General features: G+C 62.5%; 2 protein-coding genes across 2 annotated transcripts; one reads left to right on the plus strand and one right to left on the minus strand.

The window, feature by feature from the left end:
* Positions 1-3,827: 3,827 nt before the first annotated feature.
* On the plus strand, positions 3,828-18,999 carry EPOR (erythropoietin receptor). The gene is made up of 8 exons (XM_074979938.1): positions 3,828-3,982; positions 13,913-14,042; positions 14,383-14,561; positions 15,013-15,164; positions 15,753-15,906; positions 16,120-16,207; positions 16,619-16,706; positions 17,068-18,999. The coding sequence occupies exons 1-8, from the start codon at positions 3,877-3,879 to the stop codon at positions 17,641-17,643; spliced, it is 1,473 nt and encodes a 490-aa protein (XP_074836039.1). The 5' UTR covers positions 3,828-3,876; the 3' UTR covers positions 17,644-18,999.
* Positions 19,000-20,946: 1,947 nt separating this feature from the next.
* SWSAP1 (SWIM-type zinc finger 7 associated protein 1) lies at positions 20,947-22,289 on the minus strand. Its single transcript, XM_074980105.1, has 2 exons — positions 22,059-22,289; positions 20,947-21,687 (listed from the first exon to the last, which is right to left on the minus strand). The coding sequence occupies exons 1-2, from the start codon at positions 22,257-22,259 to the stop codon at positions 21,109-21,111; spliced, it is 780 nt and encodes a 259-aa protein (XP_074836206.1). The 5' UTR covers positions 22,260-22,289; the 3' UTR covers positions 20,947-21,108.
* Positions 22,290-25,449: the final 3,160 nt, after the last annotated feature.

Genomic DNA, 25,449 nt, shown 5'->3' on the forward strand with positions numbered 1-25,449 from the left:
AGCAAACTGGGTCCGCGATGGTCTGTCCCCCACTGGTGGGGCCCTGGGCAGATGGGGGGTGGTTCCATAGGGTGTGGGGGGGGACCTCCGGCTCTCTCCCTCCACTCCAGGTTTTGCAGCTGGGTGAACCCCACTAGCTGGCCTGGCCCCGGCTGCTGTGGGGGGCTCCGGCTGCTGCATTTCAGCCCCTGCTCCGGTTGCTTTGAGAGCGCTGGGGAGATGAGCCTCACTTGGAGTTGTGGGGAGCTGCCAGGAGCCCCCAGACAGGGGCAGGGGCGGCGTCGGGGGTCTCCTTCCCCACCCCAGCTTTGTGTGTGGGTGTCGGGAGGCTTAGGCCTTTGCCGTCCCAGTTAAGGATTGGGCCCTTTGCAACCCCCCCAGGATAGGGCCCATTGTGGATGTGTCGTTCCCCCCCGCCCCGGGTCCAGGGCCTGGAGCTGCTGCAGGATGGGGTGGGGGGGGTCAGAGGAGGGGCTGGTTCCTGGAGCCCCCTGGCCCCCTTGCTGCCGCTGGGGCTGGGGGCTGCTTGTTTGGGGTGGCCCCCTGGGCCCCTGTGGCGGACGGAGGGCTCAGGGCTGGGAGGGGAGTCCAGGGTCTGGCCCAGCAGCCCCCCCTGGCCTGCAGCCTGGGCCCCTCCCTGCTGCTCCCGAGGCAGGTGCTGGGGGGCAACCCGGCCACAGTCCCTGTGGAGACTGGAAACGGCCCTGCCTGCTCCAGACGGGGCCACCGACTCCCTCTCCTCGGGGCACAGAGTCACCCCCAGCCCCCTGCACGAGGGGGGCACCCAGAAGGGCAGCTGGCGGGGTGGGGGCAGCATGGATGGTCCTGGCCAGGGACAGGCGGGCAGGGCGTGGGTGATGGGAGGGACGGACGGACGGACAGGACGTGGGTGATGGGAGGGACGGACGGAAGGACAGGACGTGGGTAAGTGGCTTTGGGCTCAAGCTGCGGAGCAGGTGCTACACAACACTCCAGAGGTCCCGGGGTTGGGGGCGGCCTGACAGTGGTTACACAAAGCGCCTGTGTGTGTGTGTGTCTGTTCTGGTGCGTGGTTTTATGCCCAGGTGCCTCTCTTTGTGTGTGTGTGTATTTATCTGTGCATTGCGGGGTGTGCCTGTCTTTGGGCTCTGTGTGTGTGTGTGTGTGTGTGTGTGTGTGTATTTATCTGTGCTTTGCGGGGTGTGCCTGTCTTTGGGCTCTGTGTGTGTGTGTGTGTGTGTGTGTGTGTGTGTGTATTTATCTGTGCTTTGCGGGGTGTGCCTGTCTTTGGGCTCTCTGTGTGTGTGTGTGTGTGTGTGTGTGTGTGTGTGTATTTATCTGTGCTTTGCGGGGTGTGCCTGTCTTTGGGCTCTGTGTGTGTGTGTGTGTGTGTGTGTGTGTGTGTGTATTTATCTGTGCATTGCGGGGTGTGCCTGTCTTTGGGCTCTCTGTGTGTGTGTGTGTGTGTGTGTGTGTGTGTGTATTTATCTGTGCTTTGCGGGGTGTGCCTGTCTTTGGGCTCTGTGTGTGTGTGTGTGTGTGTGTGTGTGTGTGTATTTATCTGTGCATTGCGGGGTGTGCCTGTCTTTGGGCTCTGTGTGTGTGTGTGTGTCCCTCTTGTGCATGCACCGGTGTCTCTAGCACTGTGTATGTGTTCCCGTCTGCGCTGGGGGAATGTGGCCGTGGCCGGGGGCGGGGGGGTGGCAGAGCCCCCTGTACCAGGCGGGTGTGGGGATGCGCAGGTACTAGCCTGGCTGCAGCTGCAGGGTGTATCGCCTGCCTGGCGCTGCCCGGGCTGCTGGGTGGGGCTGGGGGCAGGATGCTCCGGCCCCCCACGGTGTTATTCAGCCCTTTCAAAGAGGCCTGGGCCTTGGTGTAAACAGCCTGGGCCAGCCAGGCGCTGCGCTCGCGCCTTATCTCTGGCCAGCAGGCCGTGTTTGTCTCTGCCTGTCCCTGCCCGTGTTCCCACCGTGACAGACCCCACCTGCGTCACGGGGCCGGAGCCAGCTTTGATTGAATGCCGGACGGTTTGTTTTTCTCAGTAAGACGTGGGGAAGCGGCTTCAGCTGGGGCTGATTCTTGTCTGCGCTGCAGATTCTGTGGTGGTGGTGCACTGTGCCTCAGTTTCCCTATCTGTACTAGGGGGCTCAGGAGTCCACTTGGGTCTGGCTTGTCCATTTAGGCAGTGAGTGCTTGGGGGCGAGGACTGTGTTTGTACAGCACCTGGCACAGCGGGGCCCTGGTCTCGGCCGGGGTCTGTACAGCACCTGGCGCAAAGGGGCCCTGGTCTCGGCCGGGGTCTGTACAGCACCTGGCACAGCGGGGCCCTGGTCTCGGCCGGGGTCTGTACAGCACCTGGCGCAAAGGGGCCCTGGTCTCAGCTGGGGTCTGTACAGCACCTGGCGCAAAGGGGCCCTGGTCTCGGCCGGGGTCTGTACAGCACCTGGCACAGCGGGGCCCTGATCTTGGCCAGGGTCTGTACAGCACCTCGTGCAAAGGGGCCCTGATCTCGGCCGGGGTCTGTACAGCACCTCGCGCAAAGGGGCCCAGGTCTGGGCCAGGGTCTGTACAGCACCTGGCGCAACAGGGCCCTGGTCTCGGCCGGGGTCTGTACAGCACCTGGCGCAGCGGGGCCCTGGTCTCGGCCGGGGTCTGTACAGCACCTGGCGCAGCGGGGCCCTGGTCTCAGCCGGGGTCTGTACAGCACCTGGCGCAAAGGGGCCCTGATCTCGGCCGAGTTCTGTACAGCATCTCGCGCAAAGGGGCCCTGATCTCGGCCGGGGTCTGTACAGCACCTCGCGCAAAGGGGCCCTGGTCTGGGCTGGGGTCTGTACAGCACCTGGCGCAACGGGGCCCTGATCTCGGGCGGGGTCTGTACAGCACCTCGCGCAAAGGGGCCCTGGTCTCGGGCGGGGTCTGTACAGCACCTCACGCAAAGGGGCCCTGATCTCGGCCGGGGTCTGTACAGCACCTGGCGCAAAGGGGTCCTGGTCTCGGCCGGGGTCTGTACAGCACCTGGCGCAACGGGGCCCTGGTCTCGGGCGGGGTCTGTACAGCACCTGGCGCAAAGGGGCCCTGATCTCGGCCGGGGTCTGTACAGCACCTGGCACAACAGGGCCCTGAGTCTGGCTGGCACCTCTCGGGCTCTTGCAATGCACAAACCCCACAATGCAAACCCACTGGCATCACAACGCCCTGTTTATCTGCTGCCCAGTCCCAACGTTCTCTGGGAGGGTTTGATTATCTCTCTGCTGCTGGGGAGGGACCGGCCCTCCTTCCAGCAGAGGGTGGGGGGCTGCAGGCAGGGGAGACTGGGACCTCTTCAGCTCCCTCTGAGGCCGGGTGTCTTACCCTGCTTGGCCCCTGCAGCCCAGGTGGCCCCAGGGGCTGCGCGGTGAGAGCAGGCGGGTTGGTGAGCAGCTTCCCACTGCAGCCAAAGCTGTGATTTCGGGGTGATGGCCTCTGCTCCTGATCCCACAGCGCAGTGACCCAGAACCTCCCCTGGATCCCACGGCACAGTGATCCAGAACGTCCCCTGGATCTTACAGCGCAGTGACCCAGAACCTCCCCTGGATCTCACAGCACAGTGACCCAGAACCTCCCCTGGATCTTACTGTGCAGTGATCCAGAACCCCCCACCCCAGATCCCACAGCACAGTGACTCAGAGCCTCCCGCCTTGGGGCGCAGGGATCTGCTCCCTGAGGCCGTGGAGAGGCACTGGTGAGGCAGAGGGGCCCCTGGCTCCTCTCCAGCTCCCTGCCCTGCTCCTCAGCCTCTCCCAGCAGCCCCAGCCCTTATCTGTCACCTCCCAGCCTGCCTGTGCACCGACCACGGCCACAGCCTGAAGGCAGCCCAGCCTGCGCCACCACCTCACTCCCAGCCGCCTCTCCCTGGCCATGGGACCTCCGTGGAGCCCCGTTGTGGCCCTCTGCACCCTGCTGGCCTGGGCCACCTGCGCCTCGCAGGCCCCAGCCGGCCCCGATGAAGCCTTCAACGTCCAAGGTACTAGCCCAGCCCCGGGGCTGGCTGTGCCCTGAGAGCTGGGGGCAGGGCACTTGGGGCTGGGCAGGGGCGGGGGGGGAGTGTGTTTTTCATAACAGGAAAGCGATTTCCTGCCTCTGCTGTTAGATCCCCACAGCTAGTGCGTGCACGAGGGTGTGAGTGTGCCTGACTTGGCATGCACGAGTGTGGGCATGTGCGTGCACGAGGGTGTGGGTGTGCTCGATTCGGCATGCACGAGTGTGGGCATGTGCGTGCCCTGTGTGTGTGCTCGAATCGACGTGCACGAGTGTGAGCATGTGCGTGCACAAGGGTGTGCATGTGCTTGAATCGGCGTGCATGAGGGTGGGTGGGTGTGCCCAAATTGACATGCACAAGTGTGGGCATGTGGGTGTGCATGTGCCCGAATTGGTGTGGGCATGTGCGTGCATGAGGGTGCGTGTGCACGAATCAACATGCACGAGTGTGGGCATGCGGGTGTGCGTGTGCCCGAAGTGGCGTGCACGAGTGTGGGCATGTGCATGGACAGCCTGGTGCGTGTGCACCAAGCTCTAGTGTACGTGGCTGTGAAACGGGCACTGGTGTCTTCGCCCAGCACGTGGGGCTGCCTGACCCAGCCGAGGCCGCCCATGGGCCCTCAGCCGGCTCCCCACCCTCAGACACGGTTAGCCTAGGCTACAGCCTCAGCGGCAGTCACAGGGCGCCTTGGGATCTTTCGCTCCCCCCTCCCCAGCTAGCTGAGCAGCTCCAGAAGGCTGCTGAAGTCGGGTGAAAGCCCCCAGCAGCCCACCTGGGGCAGAGGTTGCCACCGGCCCCGGTCCGCGAGTGCTGCCCTGCTCTGGTTTCCCAGCCCCGCCGACGGGCGCAGACTATCCGAGCCGCGCCAAGGGCTGCCGAGAGAGATGTTGGAGACCATCAGGCGTGCCGAGTGGCAGCCAACCTCCCTCCTCTGCTCCTCCGCCTGGCCGAGGAATACCGCAGGCTCCGAGGCCTGTTCTGAGCGGTGCCGGCCGGCGGCACAGGGAGCTCCGCTCGCCAGCGGCCGGAGGGGAGGGTGGAGAGCAGGAAAAACTCTTTCTGAAGCCCTGGAATGCGAAGCCTGGAGACCTGCTGGGATCTCCATCCCTGGAGGTTTTTAAGTCCCGGCTTGACCAAGCCCTGGCTGGGCTGAGTTAGTCGGGGTTGCTCCTGCTCTGGGCGGGGGACTGGACTCGCTGACCTCCTGAGGTCCCTTCCGGCGCGCCAAGAGGTGCGGCTGAGCCGTTTAAGGCCAGTTTTGTGTCAGGGAGGGGAAGGGACCAAGCCCGACCGGGCCCAGGCGGGTTAGAGCAGGGCGGGGAGACCGGCAGCCCGTGGGCCGGGAGGATGAGCGGTCCGGCTGTGCGTGGGGCTCTCGCGTCCCTGCAGCCCCTGGCAGCGTTGCAGAGGTCTCAGTGCCCTGTGCTCACCCGCAGCACCATCCCTGCAGCTCCCATTGGTCGGGAATGGGGAGTGGCGGCTCATGGGAGCTGTGGGGGCGGTGCCAGCGGACCAGGAGCCACCAGCCCCTGCTCACCTCTAGCAGCTGCTGCCAGGTGTGTCCACCCCTTGTGGGAGCAGCTTGATGTGTGGGGGGGGCACTCCTGGCCTTAGCTCTGCTGTCCCACTGCGGTAAGTGGGGCCCAGCCAGAGCCTGCACCCCAACCCCTCCTGCACCCCAACCCCAGCCCTGACCCCCTCCTGAGCCTGTCCTGCACCCTACACCCTCCCAGCACTCTCCCCTGGCTCCCCCTGCACCCGAAACCCTCCTGCACCCCAACCCCAGCCCTGACCCCCTCTGGTGCCTGTCCTGCACCCTACACCCTCCCAGCACTCTCCCCTGGCTCCCACTGCACCCCAACCCCAGCCCTGACCCCCTCTGGAGCCCGTCCTGCACCCTACAACCTCCCAGCACTCTCCCCTGGCTCCCCCTGCACCTGAACCCCTCCTGCACCCCAACCTCAGCCCTGAACCCGTCCTGCATCCAGTTTCCTCTTGCACCCCAGTGCTCTGTCCTGAAACCCCTCTTACACTCAGCACCCCTCCCGAAACCCAAGTCCCCTCTCCAGCCCTACATTCACGGCGCCTTAAACAAACGCCCCAGCCCGATGTGGCCCTCAGCCCAAAACATCTGCCCACACTTGGGTTAAAGCATGTTGAATAAGACAGAGAATATCTTCCTGCCTCTGTATAAATCCAGGGGACGCCCACATCCTCAGCACGGCGTGCGGCTGCAGTGGCCTCATCTCAAAGAAGATCTCTTGGCATTGCAAAAGGTTCAGAAAAGGGCAACAGAAATCAGGAGGGGTTGGGAACGGCTGCCATGGGAAGAGACATGAAAAAGGGGACTTTTCCGAGTGGAAAAGAGGAGACGCAGGGGGATAGGCCAGAGGTCTATAAAGTCCCGGCAGGGGTGGCGAAAGCGAGCAAGGCGAGGTTATTTATTTGGGGGTGAGCCAAGGAAATGAATAAGTAGCAGGTTTAAAACTAACAAAAGGCGGATTTTCTTCACGCGGTGCACGGTAGGGCCCAGGGAGCTCCTCGCCGGAGGTTGTGGAGACCAGGAGTTTAGCAGGGTTCAAAAAAGAGCTCCTGTGATGGGGTTCTGGGGTCCCCCAAGCTCTGCACCCCGGCCGTAGGCAGGAGAGTCTTTCACTTAGCAGGAGAACAGCGGGTTTATTAGCCGACAGGACACAGCATTGTACAGAGGAGTCAGTGCAGCAGGCAGAGACAGCCAGTCCAATCCATGTTGGGGAGAGGAGGCCCCGAGGGGCCCCCAGAGCTGGGGCCTTGCCCCCTCCTTTGTCCTTCTCTCCCTCAGCCCAGACTCCCTGCTTCCTAACTCCCAGTTCCAATTCAAACCCCTCAGGCTCCACCTCCTCCTTTGTCTGCAGTACAAAGGTGTTACCTGGTCGTCAGGGTTATCCTCAGCAGGAGCCCCACACCCTCTGTGAGTCACTCACACACACACACAGGTATCCCCCACTCCATCACATCTCTCCCCCCTTCCAGACCGAACTGAGCGGGGTCACTCAACTGGTGACCTGGGGAAGTTCGGGGCTCTCCCCTTGTGACAGGGCATTGGCTGTACCCTCTGTTCTCCCCTCGATGTGCACCACCTTCACATCATAGTCCTGCTGGGGGAGGCTCCAAGTTAGGAGCTTGGTCTTGGCCCTTTTCATGTGATGCAGCCGGGCAAGTGCCTTTAGTTCCCTTGGGTTGGTTGGTCTCGCTGCTTCGGCCCCGGTCCGTCAGCCACGTTTTTAAGTCAGGCGGGCAGAGCCCATACAGATGCTGCAGCACCAACAGATCAAATAGTTCTTTTCTGGTCTGGGCCCTGCCCTGTTTGACCACCAGCCCATACAGCTGCTCCGGCCAATGTCTGGAATTCAGTTACAGTCCAGTAAAAGAAGGTACGAATGCTTCCACCCTTGGCATTTAGCCAGACCACCACAATGGCTGTGTGCCTCAGTTTCCCCTTCCATGCCACACAATAGGTTTGGAATGTTCCTCCTCATGTGAGAGGTTGCAAGACTAGTTACAGGGAACAATGGTGACATTTTAGAGTTACAGACTCCTTCAACATACAATTCATACTTTTACATCAATGTTATCATGTCACACGGCTCTTTCCAAACCTTCAGTACATGGTACAATTCTACAGCTTTTGGTAGCAGCACCCCTTGGTTACAGCAGTTAGCGTGAGTAACAGAACAAACCCATTGCAACTGTACATTTACGTTGCTCTTTGGTAGACCACAACCTTTGTGTAACCTCCTTGAGAATCTGGTATTTTGGGGAAAAATGGCTGAGGCCTTTCTTAGCACCATTAAGTTCTAATCTTCTCCCTTGCCCCCTGGGGTGGAAATTTGATCTCTCTGGCTGTGCCCTCCCTTTTAACAAGAGCTGGGCCATTGATGATCTCAGGGAGACGGCCCCCTCCCTACCAGTCTGGAAATTTGCAAACCAAACTGCTTTTTGAGAGTTGTTTTGTGAGTCCCAGACGCAGAATCCATATGAAGGAATTCCTGTTTATCCCTTACTGGCCCACCAGGCCCAAAGCTCCTTTGTCCTTCCACCTCCAACTACTGCCTCCCCATGGAATTAGAAGTGGAGTCCAGTATAAGAATATAAGTGTTTCCACCATTTGGAGATGGGGAATTGCTGGCCCTCTCCTGCATCCTACAGAGACTGACTGTGCAGCTGTTTTACTTGGTTTTCACAGGGCTGCTCACATTCCCTGATAGTTTTTACTTTACTTGCACCAGCTTCCAATTCCTGAGAAACTTTTACACTGCCTGCTTTGGACCCTTGCAGAGCACAGCCAGTGGTTTTATACTGAGGCAGGTCCTGGCCATCAGGAGCTGAAACAAACTTCTCCCCAGGCAAAGGGCTGCTCTGGCTCTTACAGACTTGCACCTTTTTTGTTCACTCTCCTTCACCTCACTCCCATTTTCTGCAGTCCCCACAGACGGGTCAGGAAAAGTTTCAGGGAAATTCTTTTCCTTAAGAGCTTCCCCAAACAATAACTCACCCCTGTCTGGCTCCACAGGGGCACTGCTCCCTTGAGCCACAACCAGCTCCTGGGTTTCACCTACACCCAGGATCACTTCTGGCCCATTAGGCAGATTCCCACGTAATCCCCCTCCAGGCAGACAGCTAGTACCACCGGACAGAAGGTCAGGATCCCTTTCCTCCCTTCTGCTACCAGCTTTTTTATCTTCATCAGTCAGCGTAACTCCATTGCCCGTCTGTTCTTGTGTCCTGGCGAGAGGATGACTCTGGTAGGACAGAGTCCTCTCACCCCCTCCCAGTAACACCTCAGCATCAGGCAAAGAGCAAGTACCAGAATCGTCTGGTCTCTGGGATTCCCTGATGATCCTAACTGGATTAGACCAAGTTAAAGCATCATCCCCCCTGAGAGACACAGAGGCAGGCCCACTTCCCATCTGGGCTTCAGCTGCCCTCATATCCAGCTCTGGGACCTTGGCTCCATCTTGAGCCCCCACAGGCTCAGGCAAAGGATTCACTTCCCCAGAAGCAGAAGCACTTTTCTTGCACCAAGGACCAGTGTCCTTAGCAGGGACACCACTGCCCCATCCCGGAGCCATTCCCTCTGCTCCAGCCCCCATGGCTGGATTCAGAGACACACCTGGAATGCTCTTTTCTGGTGGTTCCTTCTCCAGCCACCCGAGGCTGGGGAATCTTCCTCAGACAATGGGCTTGTTTCCTCATTGGCACCTTTTCCAAACGCAGGCTCTGCTCTCTCCCCAGGCTGCTGCTGCTGTTCAACACAGACAGACAATGGGAGACACTTTCTCCTTTGTCCCAGCCCCCCGGCTGGTCTCCACACACACACAGAAGGTGGAGCAGCTTCTCTCACAGACAACTTGCCATTCCCAGTGGATCAGCTGCTTTCCTGCACAGACACACAGGCACCTTCCTCGGCCTAGACCTGGAAAACTCTTCGCAGGTCTGTCTTGGCCACTAGTAGATGATGGGTTGGAATCGCTCCTTCCCTCCTTGAGCTGTGGCAGGCCACTTGGTTTAGAGCTCCATGCAGTCCAGGGTTCCCTGCCCCAATCCGGGCTCACCTCTGCAGGATTCTCCCCAGCCCTCAGCTCCGCCACTGCACATCCACGCTGCCTTGTCCAGTTTCTTTAATCTTGATTCGGTTTCCAGGTGCTGCCACTTCACAGCGGAGTTGCTCAGCGTGGTTGCAGGCTCTCAGGCTGATGCCCTCTGCACCCCACGATTCCTGGAAGAATCCCTTCAGTGTGCCAGGCTCGTTGCGGGTCACAAGCTCCCCGGGGTTAGGCCGTAGGCCCCTCTGCCCTCTGGGACCGACTCCAACAGACTCCCAGCGGAAACCCTTCTTCAGTGTGACACCCGCTCTCAAGGGCCATGAGCACCCTGTCTTGGGAAGAACTCATTCAGCGTCAGCCTCCTCAGGGGTCACTTGTTCCTGGGGGTTGGGCTCTCGGTCCCTCCACCTTCTGGGACTGACTCCAACAGATTCCCAGGAGTAACCCCTCCTCGGGTGTGACACCCCCTCTCGAGGACCACGACCGCAGTTGCCTGGGTTCGGCCGCAGGCCCCTCCGCCTTGGGGAACTGCACCTCACTGCCCTTCAGCACACCTGGGTCTCGCAGGCCCCTCTTCTTCTTCCGTGGCACCCGTTACTTACTACTAGATGCTCCATCCTCGGGGTGCAGAACATCCCACTCCTGACACCAGTGTGATGGGGTTCTGGGGTCCCCCAAGCTCTGCACCCCGGCCGTAGGCAGGAGAGTCTTTCACTTAGCAGGAGAACAGCGGGTTTATTAGCCGACAGGACACAGCATTGTACAGAGGAGTCAGTGCAGCAGGCAGAGACAGCCAGTCCAATCCATGTTGGGGAGAGGAGGCCCCGAGGGGCCCCCAGAGCTGGGGCCTTGCCCCCTCCTTTGTCCTTCTCTCCCTCAGCCCAGACTCCCTGCTTCCTAACTCCCAGTTCCAATTCAAACCCCTCAGGCTCCACCTCCTCCTTTGTCTGCAGTACAAAGGTGTTACCTGGTCGTCAGGGTTATCCTCAGCAGGAGCCCCACACCCTCTGTGAGTCACTCACACACACACACAGGTATCCCCCACTCCATCACAGCTCCATGAATTCATGGAGGTCTGGTCCCCTTCTGGTGAGCCAGGCTGGGTAGGAACGGTGTCTCTGGCCTCTGTCAGAGGTTGGAAATGGGAGACAGGAGAGGAATCGCTCAGTGACGTCCTGTTCTGTTCAGTCCCTCTGGGGCACCTGGCCTTGGCCTCTGTCAGAAGACAGGACACTGGGCTAGGTGGACCTTGGGCCTGTCCCACTGTGGCCGTTCTTATGTTCTTACAAAGCAGGTAGCCCGTCGTGTCCGACAACGATGTCCTGAGCTTGCCCAGGTTCATCAGTTGTGGACTCGCATGGGGCTGAGGAGTCCAAGCTTTGACCGGCCTGGGCGTTCCCAGTGGGGGCCAGGGAACTGTCCTGGCTCTGTTGGGGCGGCTGCTGCTGTTGCTTTCTTCCAAGTTGTCACGAGCGCGTTGTAGGAGAGCAGGCCAGCCTGGTCGGTCTTTCGCATGCTGCTCTAGCTGATCTGGTTTTAAACCAGCATGAGCAATGTTGGCCTTCACACAGTCTTTATCCCTCTTGCGAGGCCGACCTTGGTTCCTTTTGCCCTTAGGTTCTTATGAAATGTTAGATGTTCGCACATTGCCCAGGGCTGATAAAAGCCTTCCCAGGTTGCTGGAACCATTAGCGATTACCGTGCAGAACACCTGGAGGACGGAGAAGGTCCCAGAGGACTGAAGAGGGGCAATCAGAACATCTATCTTTGAAAGGGGAAACCAAGAGAACCCAGAGAATTACAGGCCAGTTGCTCTGACTTCCTCGCTGGGAAGATTCGGGAACAAATTACTAAGCAATGTGTAAGCCTCTAGAGGACAACAGGATAATACGGAAAAGCTGGGATGGATTTTCCAAGACCAAATCATGCCAAACCAACCCAATTCTCTCGTTTAACAGGGGTGCTGGCCTAGTGATCCGGGGGAAGTTTTAGACAGGAATTATCATGACAGCATCGTAGACAAACTAAAGAAATGAGCTCTGGCTGTCCCTGCCGGGTGGAGGGGCACAAAACAGACTCAAAGAGTCGTTATCAATGGTTCACGGTCCAGCTGGGTGGGGGCGTATCTGCTGGGGTCAGTCCGGGGCCTGGTTCTAGTCAGTGTGTTTCTTAGCGCCGGCGGCGAATTTCAGCAGCTGGAGGGGTTGCAAGCACTTCAGTGGGCGGGATTCGAATTTGGGACAAAGGGGAGAATTGGGCTGAAATCAACAAGGTGAAAGTCAGGGGAGAAAAGGGAAAATGGGGGGACCCCAACTGCTGCAGAGCAGCTGGGGGCGTCCCAGAGCCAGCAATGGGAGACAGGAGTCACAGTAGCTACTGTTGGAGGTATATTAGCTGGATTGTCAGGGGAGGTCATTGTCTCACTCTGCTGGGCTCCAGTGAGGCTGCAGATGGAGCTGTGTCCAGGCCTGGGCAGCAGCCCTTACAGTAGAGGTGGGTAAACTGGGGTGAGTCTAGAGGAGAGCAAAGACTGAGCAAACCAGGCCTGTGCAGAGAACAGCTAGTTGGAGACAAGACAACTGAGGGGGGGGACCCGAGAACTGTCGTCCAAGATTGGAAGGGCTGTTTCCGAGAGAAGGAGACTTGATTGTTCTCCATCTCCCTGGCCGGGGGTGGACGTGCTCTAGAGTTCGGTGAGATGGTCAGAAAACCCTTTCATTGGAAGGGGAGCTGAGCTCGGGAACAGACCCCCACGGCAGCTATGGGAGCCCAGGCCCTGGAGGGTTTTAAAGACCAGGTTGGACAAACCCCTGTCAGGGCTGGTGGAGGTTTGTGGGTCCCACCTCAGCGCAGGGGGGCTGGACCTGATGGCCTCACGAGGGCCCTTCCAGACCCCCATTTCTCTGGTATTTTATGTCTCAACTGTACAGACCTCTGTTAAAACCAGGTCTCCATGTCTGGACGAGATGCTGTTTGAGCCTCTGTAGTCAAGGTTAGCTTGAATTTTGCTCTTAAAGCAGGATCCATCCATCCATCCATACACAGGGTAGCTATCTATCCCCATACACCGTATCTATCTATCCCCATTCACTGTATCTATCCATCTATCCTCATTCACCATATCTATCTATCTATCTATCTATCCCCAAACACCATATTTATCTATCTATCCCCATACACCATATCTATCTATCCCCATTCACTGTATCTATCCATCTATCCTCATTCACCATATCTATCTATCTATCCCCAAACACCGTATTTATCTATCTATCCCTGCCCACACCTACTCTCTCTCTCTCTCTCTCTCTCTCTCCCCTCTAACCCACTCCCACTTTCTCTTTCTCTCTCTCCTTCCCTAAACAACCTGACGCGCCTGTTGGCTGCAATGCAGCCAGGGAGACTAGCAGATGAAGGTTATTTTTCGGGGCTGTGTGTGTGGTGCAGATAGGGACTTATTAACAGAAAGTGCTTCACACAAAGTGACGCGCTAGGGAGAAGCCGAGGCCTGCGCTTGGCTGGATCGTGGTGAGACGCCTGCAAGGGGCACTGGTCAGTAAAGGGGGAATGAAATAATATTTGTTGTCTGGATTATGGCAGAGCCCAGCTGAGGTTGGGCCCTGTTGTGTGAGGTGCTGCGCGGACACAGGCTAACAATACACCCAGGAGGTGGGTGATAGCTCTACCCATGGTGCTGTGTCCCCTCCCCGCACATACACCAACCTTCACACACGTGCACAGACACACAAAACACAGATACACACACACACATCCGCAGAGACACAACTACACAGGCATCCCTATGACACATAGATGTGTGTGTGCACATGCGCACACACACACACACAGAGCTGGGTCACAACATACAATGCACAGCTACACCTAGGCCATCCCCCCATTAACTCCCCTGCCGCTGTCCGTCAAGCCCCCGCACTGTTCTCTGGCTGGCGCCCGCCGTGGAGCAGGCATGGAGCTGAGTCTGGCCCTAGGGGGCTGCCCTTCGCACTCAGCACCAGATGGGGCCTCACTGGGGGTTCTTGTGCCCAGCGGAGGGGGCCTATTTGGGGCAGTTCTGGGCTTGGCCGTGCAGCCCTTGCAGGAGGCTGTTAACCCTGGGAACTCCCTGCAGCAGGGTGTTGCTGGGGTGCAGGCTGGGTGCAGGGTAGTGGTGCTCTGGGCTGGCAGGGCTTTGGGGGGCAGGGCTGAAGGATCTTGGGGAGTGTAATGTCCTGGGAGCGGGACGCCCTGGCTCGGTGCGGGCTCCGCCGGGTGGGGCTATGGCTCTGTGGGAGAGAAGCGGCTGCTAACTGGGCCCTTCCTGTGCCCCCAGCTGCCCTGCTCCTGGCTGAAGAGCCCCTGGACCCCAAATGCTTCACGCGCTGCCTGGAGGACCTGACCTGCTTCTGGGAGAGCAGCAGCCCCCCGGGCCCCACGGAATACAGCTTCTTCTACGTGGTGGAGTGAGTCCCCCTCCCCCTGGGGCCCCTCTGCAGGAGCTGACCCCAGGCCTGACTCTGTGCCCCTGAGCCTGCCCCGCTAGCCTGTGCCCCCGTTTCTGTCCCTCAGCACGGGCACTGCATGCCTGCCCCATGCCCTGCTGTGCACCCCCAGGCTCTGCCCCCCACGGCCCCACAGGCTGTGCCCCCCATGTCTGCCCCCAACGCCAGCCCCTGCTGGCCCATACCCCCCCGGGATGTCCCCCCGTCAGCTGACACCCGGCATCTGAGCCCGGGGCTGCATGGAAGGGCCCCGGTCTCTGCTGCTGCTGACCCGGTTCCTCTTTCTGGCTGGCTCCCGCAGGGGGGATGCCCCCCAGCAGTGCAACCTGAGCGTGGCCCGGACGCCGTGGAACAGCACCCGCTTCAGCTGCACCTTCCCCCCACAGGACACCCCCTCCTTCACCCCCCTGCACCTCAGCGCCTACGCCGGCAACCGCAGCAGCGTGCTGCACGCCCGCACCATCATGGTCAACCAAGTGGGTAGGTGTGACAGCCGGGCGCGGGGGCCAGCCCCATAGCCAGCCCCGACCCAGCCTGCCCCCCTACAGGGGACAGCCCCATGCCCCATAGCCAGCTCCTGACCCAGCCTGCCCCCCTAGAGGGGACAGCCCCATGCCCCATAGCCAGCCCCCAACCCAGCCTGCCCCCCTACAGGGGACGGCCCCATGCCCCATAGCCAGCCCCCAACCCAGCCTGCCCCCCAAGAGGGGACAGCCCCATGCCCCATAGCCAGCCCCCAACCCAGCCTGCCCCCCAAGAGGGGACAGCCCCATGCCCCATAGCCAGCTCCTGACCCAGCCTGCCCCCCTAGAGGGGACAGCCCCATGCCCCATAGCCAGCCCCGACCCAGCCTGCCCCCGGCCCCAGGTGGGGGGGATGGGCGCCAGCGCCCCAGAGACACCCGCTCAGGTTCCTCCCCACCGCCCTGCAGTGCTCCTGGACCCTCCCTCCAACCTCACGGCGCGGCCGACCGAGACGCCAGGGCAGCTGATGGTGCGTTGGCAGCCGCCCGGGCTCCGCTACCTGGAGAGCAGCCTGCGCTACGAGGTGCTCTTCGGCCCCGAGGGCGCCGAGCGCCAGAGCGTGAGTGCCCCCAACGGCTGTGCCCTGTGCCCATCCCCCCACCCTGCCCTGTGCCTCCGCCCCCACACTGTGCCCATCCCCCCGCCCCGCCCCCACACTGTGCCCATATCCCCTGCCCCCGCCCCCGCCCCATCCTGTGCCCGTCCCCCCCTGCCCCTCCACACCGTGCCCACCCCTGCCCCTCCCCCCACCCTGTGCCCATCCCCCCCACCCTGCCCCCATGCCCCTCCCCCACCCTGTGCCCATCCTTTGCTCCACCCCTCCCCCTGGCCTGCCCCAACCCTGTGCCCCTCCCCCTGCCCTCGTCCCCTGCCCTGTGTCCTTTCCCTGCCCCTTGTTCCCCAGCCTGCCCCACCGTGCCCATACCCCTGCCCCATGGTCCCCTGCTTTCCCCACCCTGCTCCCTTCCCCTTGCCCCTGCCACCTGGCCTGCCCAGTGCCCCCCACCCCACTCTGCCCCTCCCCCTGCCCCTCACTCCCCGGCCTGCCCAGCCCTGTGTCCCTCCCCGCCCCAACCCACCCCTCCACCCTGCCCAGTGCCCCTCCCCGCACCCCCTCCTTCACCTGCCCTCCCGCCCACCCCTGCAGGTGGACATCCCGGACGGCCACACCGAGTGCCTCATCCTCAACCTGCAGGGCCGGACCCGCTACACCCTGGCCGTGCGCGTCCGGCCCGATGGTGTCAGCTACAGCGGCTACTGGAGTGCCTGGTCCCCGCCCGTCACCGCGGTGACGCCCCATGGTGAGCGCCCCTGCCGGGCTGGGTGGGCATGGGGGGGGGGCCGATCCCGCGCTTTACTCCATGGGCCTGGGGGGCTGGGGACAGTGGGGGGTGGGGTGGAGGGGGCCGATCCTGCTTCCCTCTCCATGGGCCCGAGGCGGCTGCCGGTGCCATCCCTGGGTCCCTGGTGCTGCAGCCTGGGCTGAGCCAGGCTGACCCTGTCTCCCCCTACAGATCTGGACCCCCTGATCCTCTCGTTGTCCCTCCTCCTGGTGCTGATTGTGGCGCTCCTGGCTCTCCTCGCCCTGCTCAGCCACCGCAGGTACCGCCCACCGGGCTGCCCCCACCTGCCCCTGCGCTTGCCTGCCAGCCGGGTGTGCACCCCACTGGGTGTGGCGGGGCGGAGTGCACCTGGGTGGGGGCGGGTGCTCCTATGTTCCCCTGTGCGCCCCTTTGGCTGTGCGAGGCGTGAGTGCACGGAGCCGGGGGCCGGGCATGTGCACACGGCTGCGTACACGCTCAGGAGGGCCTGGGCACGGGTGTGCAAGGCCTGGCCACTTGGCCACTGGGAGGGGTGTGCCCTGGCAGGCACTTGTGGATGTAGCATGTGCCTGTGAGGAGCCCGTGTGCCCGGTGCTGGCTGGGCCCTTTGCAGGGGTGGGCGCCTGCATTTCCGGGGGGTCCACCCCCGCCAGCGCTGGCTTTCTGCTCCCCCTGCCCCCTCCCCCTCCAGGTTTCTGAAGAGGAAGATGTGGCCGGCCATCCCCAGCCCGGAGCACACGTTCGAGGGGCTTTTCACCCTCTACAAGGGAAACTTCCAGGTACCGGATCCTGCCTGGCTGCGGTGTCTGGGGGCTGCTGCCCCGGGGGGGCTGGTCTGTGCCAGGGCTATGGGTGGCTGATGCTGTGGGGGGTGCTCGGGGTGGGGGACCCAGTGATTGCCTGGGGCTGGTTGGTTTTCATGCTGCCCAGTGATGGGCTTTGTTATTGTAGGCCCTACATAAACTCTCGGTTTAAAGCAAAGGGGCTGGCTGGATCCCCCCGGCCCCTGGGGTAGGTGCTGGGGGGACAGGCAGAGCCTGGCAGCCCCATGGTGCGGGGAGGGGGCTCCGCTCCCCAGGCCTGGCTCTGTAGATGGCCCCCCCAGGCTCGCCGCTGACCTGGGCCCTGTTGTCCTGGCAGCTGTGGCTGGGGCAGAGGAACGCCTACCTGTGGTGGAGCAGGAGTCCCGGCTACCTGGAGGAGCAGCCCAGCCTGCTGGAGGTGCTGTCCGAGGGCTGTGACGCCAAGGGGGAGGGGCCAGTGCTCCCTCTGCCCCACAGAGCCCCAGGCTTGGTCCCGGCTGCCTGCCCCGTGCTGCCCCCGGAGCCCCAGGATGACTACCTGGTGCTGGGTGAACAGCTGATGCCATGCACCCCAGGCGAGGACTCCCTGCTCCTGCCGGATGCGCAGAGCGGTGCCGGCTCGATGCTGGGCCTCCCAGGGGCTGCGCCGGAGCCTGTCCCGGAGGAACGGGTCTCGTCGTCCTCCAGCTTCGAGTACACCGTCCTCGACCCCAGCCTGGAGCTGCTGGCGCCCTGCAGGTCCCGGCACCTGCCCCAGCCCAAATCCTCCCACCTGCTGGCATCCGACTCGGGGATCTCCGCCGACTACAGCCCCCTGGGCACCAGCCCCACCCAGCCCAACCTCTACACCAACCTGTGCCAGACAGGGCACCAGGCCCAGCCCCTCCCCGCCAGCTACGTGGTGTGCTCGTAGGGCCGGCAGCCAGGGAGGGGACTGCGGGCCAGGAGGGCAGAGAAGGGACCCTGTGTCTGTTGGATGGGCAGGAAACATTCCTGACAGGACGGAGCAGGGACCACGTCCCAGCAGGACACCAGCAGGGTGTGTCTGGGCCAGCAGGATGAACAGGGACCACATCCCAGCAGGACACGGAGGGACACCAGGAGGGTGTGTCTGGGCCAGCAGGATGAACAGGGACCACGTCCCAGCAGGACACAGAGGGACACCAGGAGGGTGTGTCTGGCCCAGCAGGACAGAACAGGGACCACGTCCCAGCAGGACACTGAGGGACACCAGGAGGGTGTGTCTGGCCCAGCAGGATGGAGCAGGGGCCACATCCCAGCAGGAGGAAGCAGGCCCCATGGCTGGAGACGTGACCCCAGCACCCGCACCTCCTTGCCCAGTGCTTGCAAAGCTGCGTGGAAGCTGGTGCGGGTGGGGCTGAACTGCACATGCTCAGGTCAGACTCGGTTCCCACCTGGCCAGTCCAGCTGTGGAGCAGGTGTGGGGGGACCACCCTAGCCGCAGTGGGCATGACACAGGGGGCTGCCCCTGGGGCAGGGCTCCATGCCAGCCTGGCTCAGCTGTGATGGACTCTGGTCCTGGGTTCCACCCCAGGATTTGCTGAGTGCGTCGTGCCAGGGACACGCCCGTCCCACCACCTTTTCATACCTGTGTGCGGCGGGCGAGCAGGGGAAGGCAGTTAGTGCGGGGACCAGTTCAGTGCGACAGCTGATGCCAGGCGGCCGGCCAGAGTGCTGCGGCTCCAGGAGCGCAGGGGAGGGGCTGCCAGGTGGCAGGACTCCTGGGTTCTAGCCCCAGCTGAGTGGGGTCAAGTGTGGGGGCTGTGAGCCAGGACTCCCGGGTTCTACTCCCAGCCTGGCCTCTAACTTGCTCTGTGCCCCTGAGGCAAGTCCCATCCCTGCTCCGTCTCCTGCCGTGCCTCAGTTTCCCCACGCGTTCCCCCGCACAGAGCTGACAATACTGCTCAATCCTGGGTGTCCTTTGGCTCTTCCTTCCTGCCAGTGTTTAGCCAGGTGAAGCTGCCCCGGCCCTGGCATATCCTCATCAGTAACCCCTTGAGGGACATCACCAGTGCCAGGTGGGCCAAGGCGTCCAGAGCCATACAAGCTGTTAGCTGCCACTGCAGCCGTCCTGGGGCAAGTATCATTAAAAGGAAAAGTATGGGGGGGCCTGGGAAGTGGGCTGGGGGGGGTTGAGACTCCCCCAGAACGAAGGGACTCCCCACAACATCCTGCCAAGGGGGTGGGCCTGGCTAGGAGCCCGCTGCAGCTGGGCGCACAATGGATCTTTGCCTTGTAATAAAGGTCTGTCCCAACACTCTGCATCTGCCTGATGTCTGGAAGGGCCGGTTCCCCAGATCCAGGATGTTCTGAGGTATCAGCCTGTTGGAGAGGGAGGGGGAGGCCGAGGCCAGGCAGGGCAGGGGGTACGCAGGGCCTGGTGGCCCAATCAGCCTCACCCTGGTTCCCCTGCAGCCAGTATCAGGCCTGGATGGGTATAAAGGGAGGGAAGCCAGCCCAGTTTGGGGGCTGACCAGCCAAGACGCAGGAGGCCCCAGGTCAGAGCTGCCACCCAGTTAGCCGCCAGAGGGCACAGCCCAGGACCCTCTCCCAGGTACTGAGGGGAGCCCCACCCCGGGAGACCCCTCTACTGCTAAGAGGGGGAACTAGATTCTTGGGGCCATGCCTCAAACTCAGCCCATAGCCTCTCAGGTGGGGGCTGCGGACCCACCCAGCAAGCCCTGGCCAAGGGGCCAAGCCACTAGGCCACCCGGGTATGAACCGCTCACACAGCCCAGTGGGAAACGGATCAAGCTCTATCTTCCAAGGGGTCTCTCCCATCGCTGCTCCTGCTGGGGCTGCTGCCTTCTGTGCCGGGTAGAAGCCTCCTCCCCAGCCAGCCTTGGCCTGTCAGGCCCCGAGCTCTCACCCCTGCCTACGGCCCCCCATGGTTTGCAGATCAGCCTCACTCCCGACAGCTGCATTTTGGCTTCTGCCATCCTTGGAGCACCCAGCAGCCCTTGGTGGGACCCAGGGTCAGCTTGGAGTGAGGGAGATGCTGGGGAAAGGACTGGAACTGCCTTAGTTCAGGGGCTGGCATTGGGACCTGGTTTGTACAGCACCTGGCGCAAGGGGCACTGAAGCATCCAGGTGGTCCCGTAGTACCCTAAGAACTGTTGTACAGCGCCTGGCACAAGGGGGCCTGGGGCACCGAGGGAAGACAGAAATTGAGTTTTCCGTTCCCCGTGGCAGGGCCCGTGGGAGACAGGTTAAAGCCGGGGGGCACACAGGCCTGTCCCCTATACTGGGGTCTTGCACACGCATGGCACTAGTGCAAGGAAAGGTGGCGATGAGGTTCTCCCACGCCCTAGGCATCAGACTCTGCTGGCTCCCTGCCAGGTGCCAGCAGCACTCCAGTGGTTTGACTGGGCTGCACAGCCAGTCCCAGGGTGCCCGGAGCATCTCTGCTGGGGTCCAGCCCCCTACCAGGCTGAGGACACACACACCACCCTCCAAACAGCCCCCCAGCCAGGGGGCAGGCAGAGCCCCCTAGGTCAGCACCCGCCCGCACCTGATAACGATTATCTCCCCAGCCGCTGGCTTCCTGGGCGTTATCAGCACCGGCTCAGCTTGCTGCAGGACCCCAGCCGAGTGCGGATGCTCAGTGGGGCCTGGTGCCCACCCAGCACCAGCAGGGCAAGCTGCTGGGGAAGGGAGCCTCCTGGAGAAATGGAGGGGGCAGAGGCTGAAGGGGCCTGCTGGGCCGGAGTCACAGCTCCCTCATCCTTGTGACAGCCACCAGCTGCATGACACGAAAGCAGCTGCGGGACTCTCCTGGCTCTGGGAGAGGAATGAGGTGCAGGGGATTAGAACAGAGGAGGAAGGGGCTGGGAACCCTGTCCCAGCAGCAGCTCTGGATGGGGAGGGGGGTTTAATGGCCAGAGCAGGGGAAACAGAGGCAGGAACAGAAACCCATCTCCCCTGCTCCCAGCCCTGCAGCCCAGCCCTTGGGATGGACAGGCTTTAAACTGGGCACAGCCAATTAGTCAGGTCCTCACCCTCCTCAGAGAGCCAAACTGGGGAAAATCAATTCAATTCAATTCAGGGCAGGGACTGTGTATTTCTCTCTGTCTGGGCAGCACGGGGTGTGGTGGGGGATCCCTGATATCTGATGGGGTCTGGGCAAGCAGCCAGAGCGACATGTGTGTGTGAGATGGATCTTGGCTGCTCCTTCATGAGAAATATAATAAACAGATTTGCATTGCTGACAATTCCTCTGTTTCTATTCACTGCAGATGGGAAATTAAGCAGGCTAAGAAGGGGGATGCACAGAGACAGATTTTCCCCCCTAAATTGCCCAGGGCTCAAGCAACAAGCAGGGCAGAACCCCGCCCCCCCATGTGGGAACCAGCCAAGTTCACAGCTGCAGTGGAGCAGGCAGGCGGCCAGAGCCCCGGGGTGATTTCTCAGCCCCAGCTGTGTCCAAGGGGGACCCTGGATGCTCTGCACGGCCCCCGGGAAGTGGGGATACTGTCATCTCTCCGTCGAGGCTGAATCCCACCCTCCACTCCTGGTCTGGAGCACCGGGCTGGGTCAGGCGCGCCCTGAACAACCTGTCGCCCTCGCAGTCCTCCTGGCCCAGGGCTGCCGCAGGGTCCGGGCAAAGCCAGCACCTGGCCGGGAAGTAGCGCTGGAGAACGCCGAGATGCTCGTCCGTCTCTGCTTCCCCGGAGACCCGCAGGGAGGCGATGAGCTGGACGCCGGGGCCGGGGCCGGATCCTTGGGGGTCGGGGCCGAGGCCCCCCGCGAGGTGCGAGGCTGTGTCCACCAGCAGGGCTGAGAGCCGGGCGGCCGCCTGAGGGCCGGAGCGCCCGGCGAGGTAGTGCTCCAGCCCGTCCAGCAGGATGAGGGCAGGGGGCCCGGGCGGGCTGGGGGGCAGCGAGGCCAGCAGCCGCAGCAGGTCCGGCAGAGAGGGCGGGTAGAGGAACTGCACGTGCTGGGGGGAGGGAGGCAGCTCAGGAACCGGGCTGGGTCTGCCCCCACCTGGGGTGTCTCCCCCAGCCCCCGCCAGGCCAACCACAGCCCCCCAGCACCCACCCAGCCCTGACCCCGCCCACTCCCAAGCTCCTCCCTTCACCCTATGCCCCGCCCTAAGCCCCTCCCCTTCACAAGCCCCGCCCCCAAACTCCTCCTCTTCCACAAGCCCCGCCCCCTCAGCCCCCAGTCTTGCTTTGTTTTGCTGCCTCCCACCAGGCGCTGCCGCTTTCAGCCCCGCCCCGGAGGCTCTTCCTCCCGCCCCTTCCGAGCGCTCGGCCCCGCCCCCTCGCCAGGCCCCGCCCCTTCCGGGCTCTCGGTCCCCGCCCCCACCTGCAGGCAGCTCCCCGCGCGCCGGGCTCCCGGCAGCCGCTGCAGCGCGCGAGGCGCCAGGAAGAGCGCGCGGGCCCCGCCCAGCGCCGCCCGGAAGAGCAGCGCCGAGCGCCCCGAGCGGGCCGGGCCCAGCACCAGCACCGGGACCCGACTGCGGCCAGGCTCGGCCGCACCCAACGCCCGCTGCAGCGCAGCCGCCATCGCCCCGCCCGTGCGCGCGCTCTCCTACGGGCCAATCCGCATGGACGTCCTGCCCCGATTCGGTTGATAGCCAATCCGCTGGTCTCATCCATTTTCCTCGCTCCGACTCGCAAGTAGTAGCCAATCCGGGATAAGGCCCGCCCACTCCCCTCACTTATCCAATCCTGCAGCGCTCCCTCCTGGAGGGCTCTTTTTCTTCTAGCCAGAGCGGGAGGAAGGCCCGCCTACTCTGACACCTAGCCAATCAGTGGCTGCGGCCGCCTGTGGCCGTGCTGCCTCCGGAGCCAATCTCTACGCCCCCTGTGTAAACCGTACGGTAGCCACGCCCCCCCAGTTAGGGCGTCACCAATCTCGACGGGGCACATGCGGGGCCCCGCCCCCCCCGTGTATTTCGGAGCGCGGGATCTGAGACGTCCCCTCCCTCCACGTGGTGAGATCGCAGCCCCGCCCTCGCCCGGGTCAGCCTGCGTGGAACCCGGGAGTCCGGCCCCGCCCCCTGTTCCGAGCATTACCCCCCCGATAGAACCCAGGAGTCCGGCCCCGCCCCCGCCCCCTGTTCTGAGCATTACTCCCCCCCCCCCCCGATAGAACCCAGGAGTCCGGCCCCGCCCCCCGCTCCGAGCATTACCCCCTCTCCCCCGCCCGGAGAGAACCCAGGAGTCCAGCCCCGCACCCTGCTCCGAGCATTACCCCCCAGATAGAACCCAGGAGTCCGGCCCCGCCCCCGCCCCCTGTTCCGAGCATTACCCCCTCTCCCCCGCCCGGAGAGAACCCAGGAGTCCGCCCCCGCACCCTGCCCCGAGCATTACCCCCCAGATAGAACCCAGGAGTCCGGCCCCGCCCCCGCCCCCTGTTCCGAGCATTACTCCCCCCCCCCCCCCCGATAGAACCCAGGAGTCCAGCCCCACCTCCTGCTCCCAGCATTACCCCCTCTCCCCCGCCCGGATAGAACCCAGGAGTCCGGCCCCGCCCCAGGGGCCTGGCTGGAGCCCCCCGCATCCCCAGCCCTGAGCTTCCTGCTCCCCGCAGCTGTGCTGATGCCCCAGAACCTGACCTGTACCCCCGCTACCCCAGTGCTCCCCCCACCCAGATGCTCCTCACCCCCCCAACCTCTCCTGCCCTCCCGGCCCTGGGCTCCACCTCTGCCAAGGCCTTTAATCTCCACCTGTCCCCCTGCTTTCTGACTCTGCTCTGCTCCCCCAGCTCTGAGGATGCACCTCAGCACCAACCCGTGGATGCTCCTCAGTCCTGACCCACAGCTTCCTCGGAAAGGCTCCAGAGAAACAAATTTCACCGGCACGTGAATGCAGCCCGGGCGATCTCTCGCTTTGGGCCCCAAAGGCAACCGAGGGCCACAGGGGACGTTGTGGGGGGGGCGGTATTAATTCCTACGTTTAGCAGTTACTAAATGGCAGTGTTTTGAGCCGGCTGGTGTCACCATCTGTCTCCTGCTCTGTGGGGCATCTGCAAACCTCTCGCCATCTGTCGCCTGCTAGGGAGGCAGGGAGAGGGGCCAGAGCTGGGGGGGGCATGGAGAGGAGCCAGTGGGAGGTGTGAATTTGCAGAAGTGGGGAGCAGAGGAAATCCAGGGTAACCCCATAGAGCAAATGCTGGATGTGATGCCTCAAGCAGCACCCCAGCAACCTACTGTTACCACCTGGGCCTGCATTATTGCAGGGGAAGCCCAGCCTAGGCTGACATGCTGCTAAGGAAGCTTGTCCCTTTCCTGAGGGGCTCACCAGCTAGGGGGCAGAGTGGGCCACAAGGGTCCCAGGCCAGGGAGGGATCTCAAGAACCCACCCTAACTCTGGGGGAGGGCCCCATGCCAGTCAGCCTCTGTCCCTTCCCCCTGCATGGATTTTAAGGGGGATCCAATTAACCAGGTTAGGCCGTGATCACAGCTCTGGGCACCTCAGTTGTTAATTACCAGCCAGGGCATTTTGTGTGTATGGCCACGTGCCAGGTGGCTCTGCAGCCAGTGTGGAGACCGGAGAGAACTGGCTCTGACCTTAGATGGGGGGCCCTGATCTCCCCATCGCACACAGGCTCAGTTACCTCCAACTCACCTGTCAGCCTGCGTAGTGTTGGGTATGAAATGCTACATACCCTGGCCCCTGGGGTAATAGCTGTATTACCCGAACAGTCTGAAGGGACACAGACACCCACCAGGGGCCCGCTCTGGGGTACATGCCTGTGGCATAGGGGAGCTACCTAACGGGGCTTTGGTACCATGGCCCCCTCGCCAATCTGCCCCACCCAGAGAGTGCTTTTGAGGGGCAGCAGATCTGAGCCCATTGGGGCTTGGTACCATGGCCAGAGCAGCCCTGTCAAAATCAGGGGGATCGGTGGGGGGGTGGCTTGTGTGGGCTTTTGCCCCCACATCTCTGCTGTGAATGCCTGAGAATCCCTTGCTAATGGATAGCCAGGGCCCACCGCATCAGTGTGTTTTGGAACAGGAGGGCGGTGGGGCTGTTTACAGGGCGGTGGGCAGTATCGTGCATAGGGGACAGGCTGATTTAAGGTCAGGAGAGGGGATGTGATGCAGTGCATGGGACAGGAGATGAGGTGCAGCCATGCCAGGGTCCCTGTCTTTGGCACGGTTCCAGTGGGTGCCTGGCTGTGGGTGGCCTGTGCCGTGGGCATGCGGTACTGGCAGAGTGAGCGGCAGCCTGTACCCATAGCACGGCCTGGGTGAGCAGGTCGTACCTGGGCTGCATTGTGTGACCAGCTGCCTGCGGCCCTGCGGGGCGTGACTACAGCGGCGTGGGGCTAGAGCAGGAGGCTGGGCACAGAGCTTTGGGGTCTGTGCCTGGCCATGGGAACTGGGATCTGCTGGGTTATCGGGTGTGCGTTGGATCAGCCGCTCCTGGACCAGACCCCTACATCGTCCCAGCTCTAGTGCCCTCCCCTGGCTCTTAGCCCCCCACCCCCCAGCTCCTTCCCCCCAGGATGAGGGTCGTGTACCCTGGTGCTGGGAGGCGGCGGCTGCTGCTGCTGCTGCTAATTTGGCCAAGTGCCATTTTCCAGGCCTCTGTCAGAGCTGCCAATCACCGCCCCCCCCACTCACACTCACACTCCCTAGCAACTGCGTTGCCTAGCGCTGCTGCTCTGGTTGCCAGGCAACGCTGAGAACTTTCAGGGCTCCAGTGGGTGGAGAATTTGGAAGGGGGAGGCTATTTCCAGCCTCCCC

The sequence above is a fragment of the Carettochelys insculpta genome, chromosome 29, assembly GCF_033958435.1.
Source record: "Carettochelys insculpta isolate YL-2023 chromosome 29, ASM3395843v1, whole genome shotgun sequence".
Lineage (NCBI taxonomy): Eukaryota > Metazoa > Chordata > Testudines > Carettochelyidae > Carettochelys > Carettochelys insculpta.

Coding starts and splice junctions, on each gene's coding strand:
- EPOR (XM_074979938.1), top strand. CDS start 3,877: ATGGGACCTCCGTGGAGCCCCGTTGTGGCCCTCTGCACCCTGCTGGCC. Junction 3,983..13,912: donor TGAAGCCTTCAACGTCCAAG/GTACTAGCCCAG, acceptor CTGTGCCCCCAG/CTGCCCTGCTCCTGGCTGAA. Junction 15,907..16,119: donor CACCGCGGTGACGCCCCATG/GTGAGCGCCCCT, acceptor CTCCCCCTACAG/ATCTGGACCCCCTGATCCTC.
- SWSAP1 (XM_074980105.1), bottom strand. CDS start 22,259: ATGGCGGCTGCGCTGCAGCGGGCGTTGGGTGCGGCCGAGCCTGGCCGC. Junction 21,688..22,058: donor GCGCGGGGAGCTGCCTGCAG/GTGGGGGCGGGG, acceptor CCCTCCCCCCAG/CACGTGCAGTTCCTCTACCC.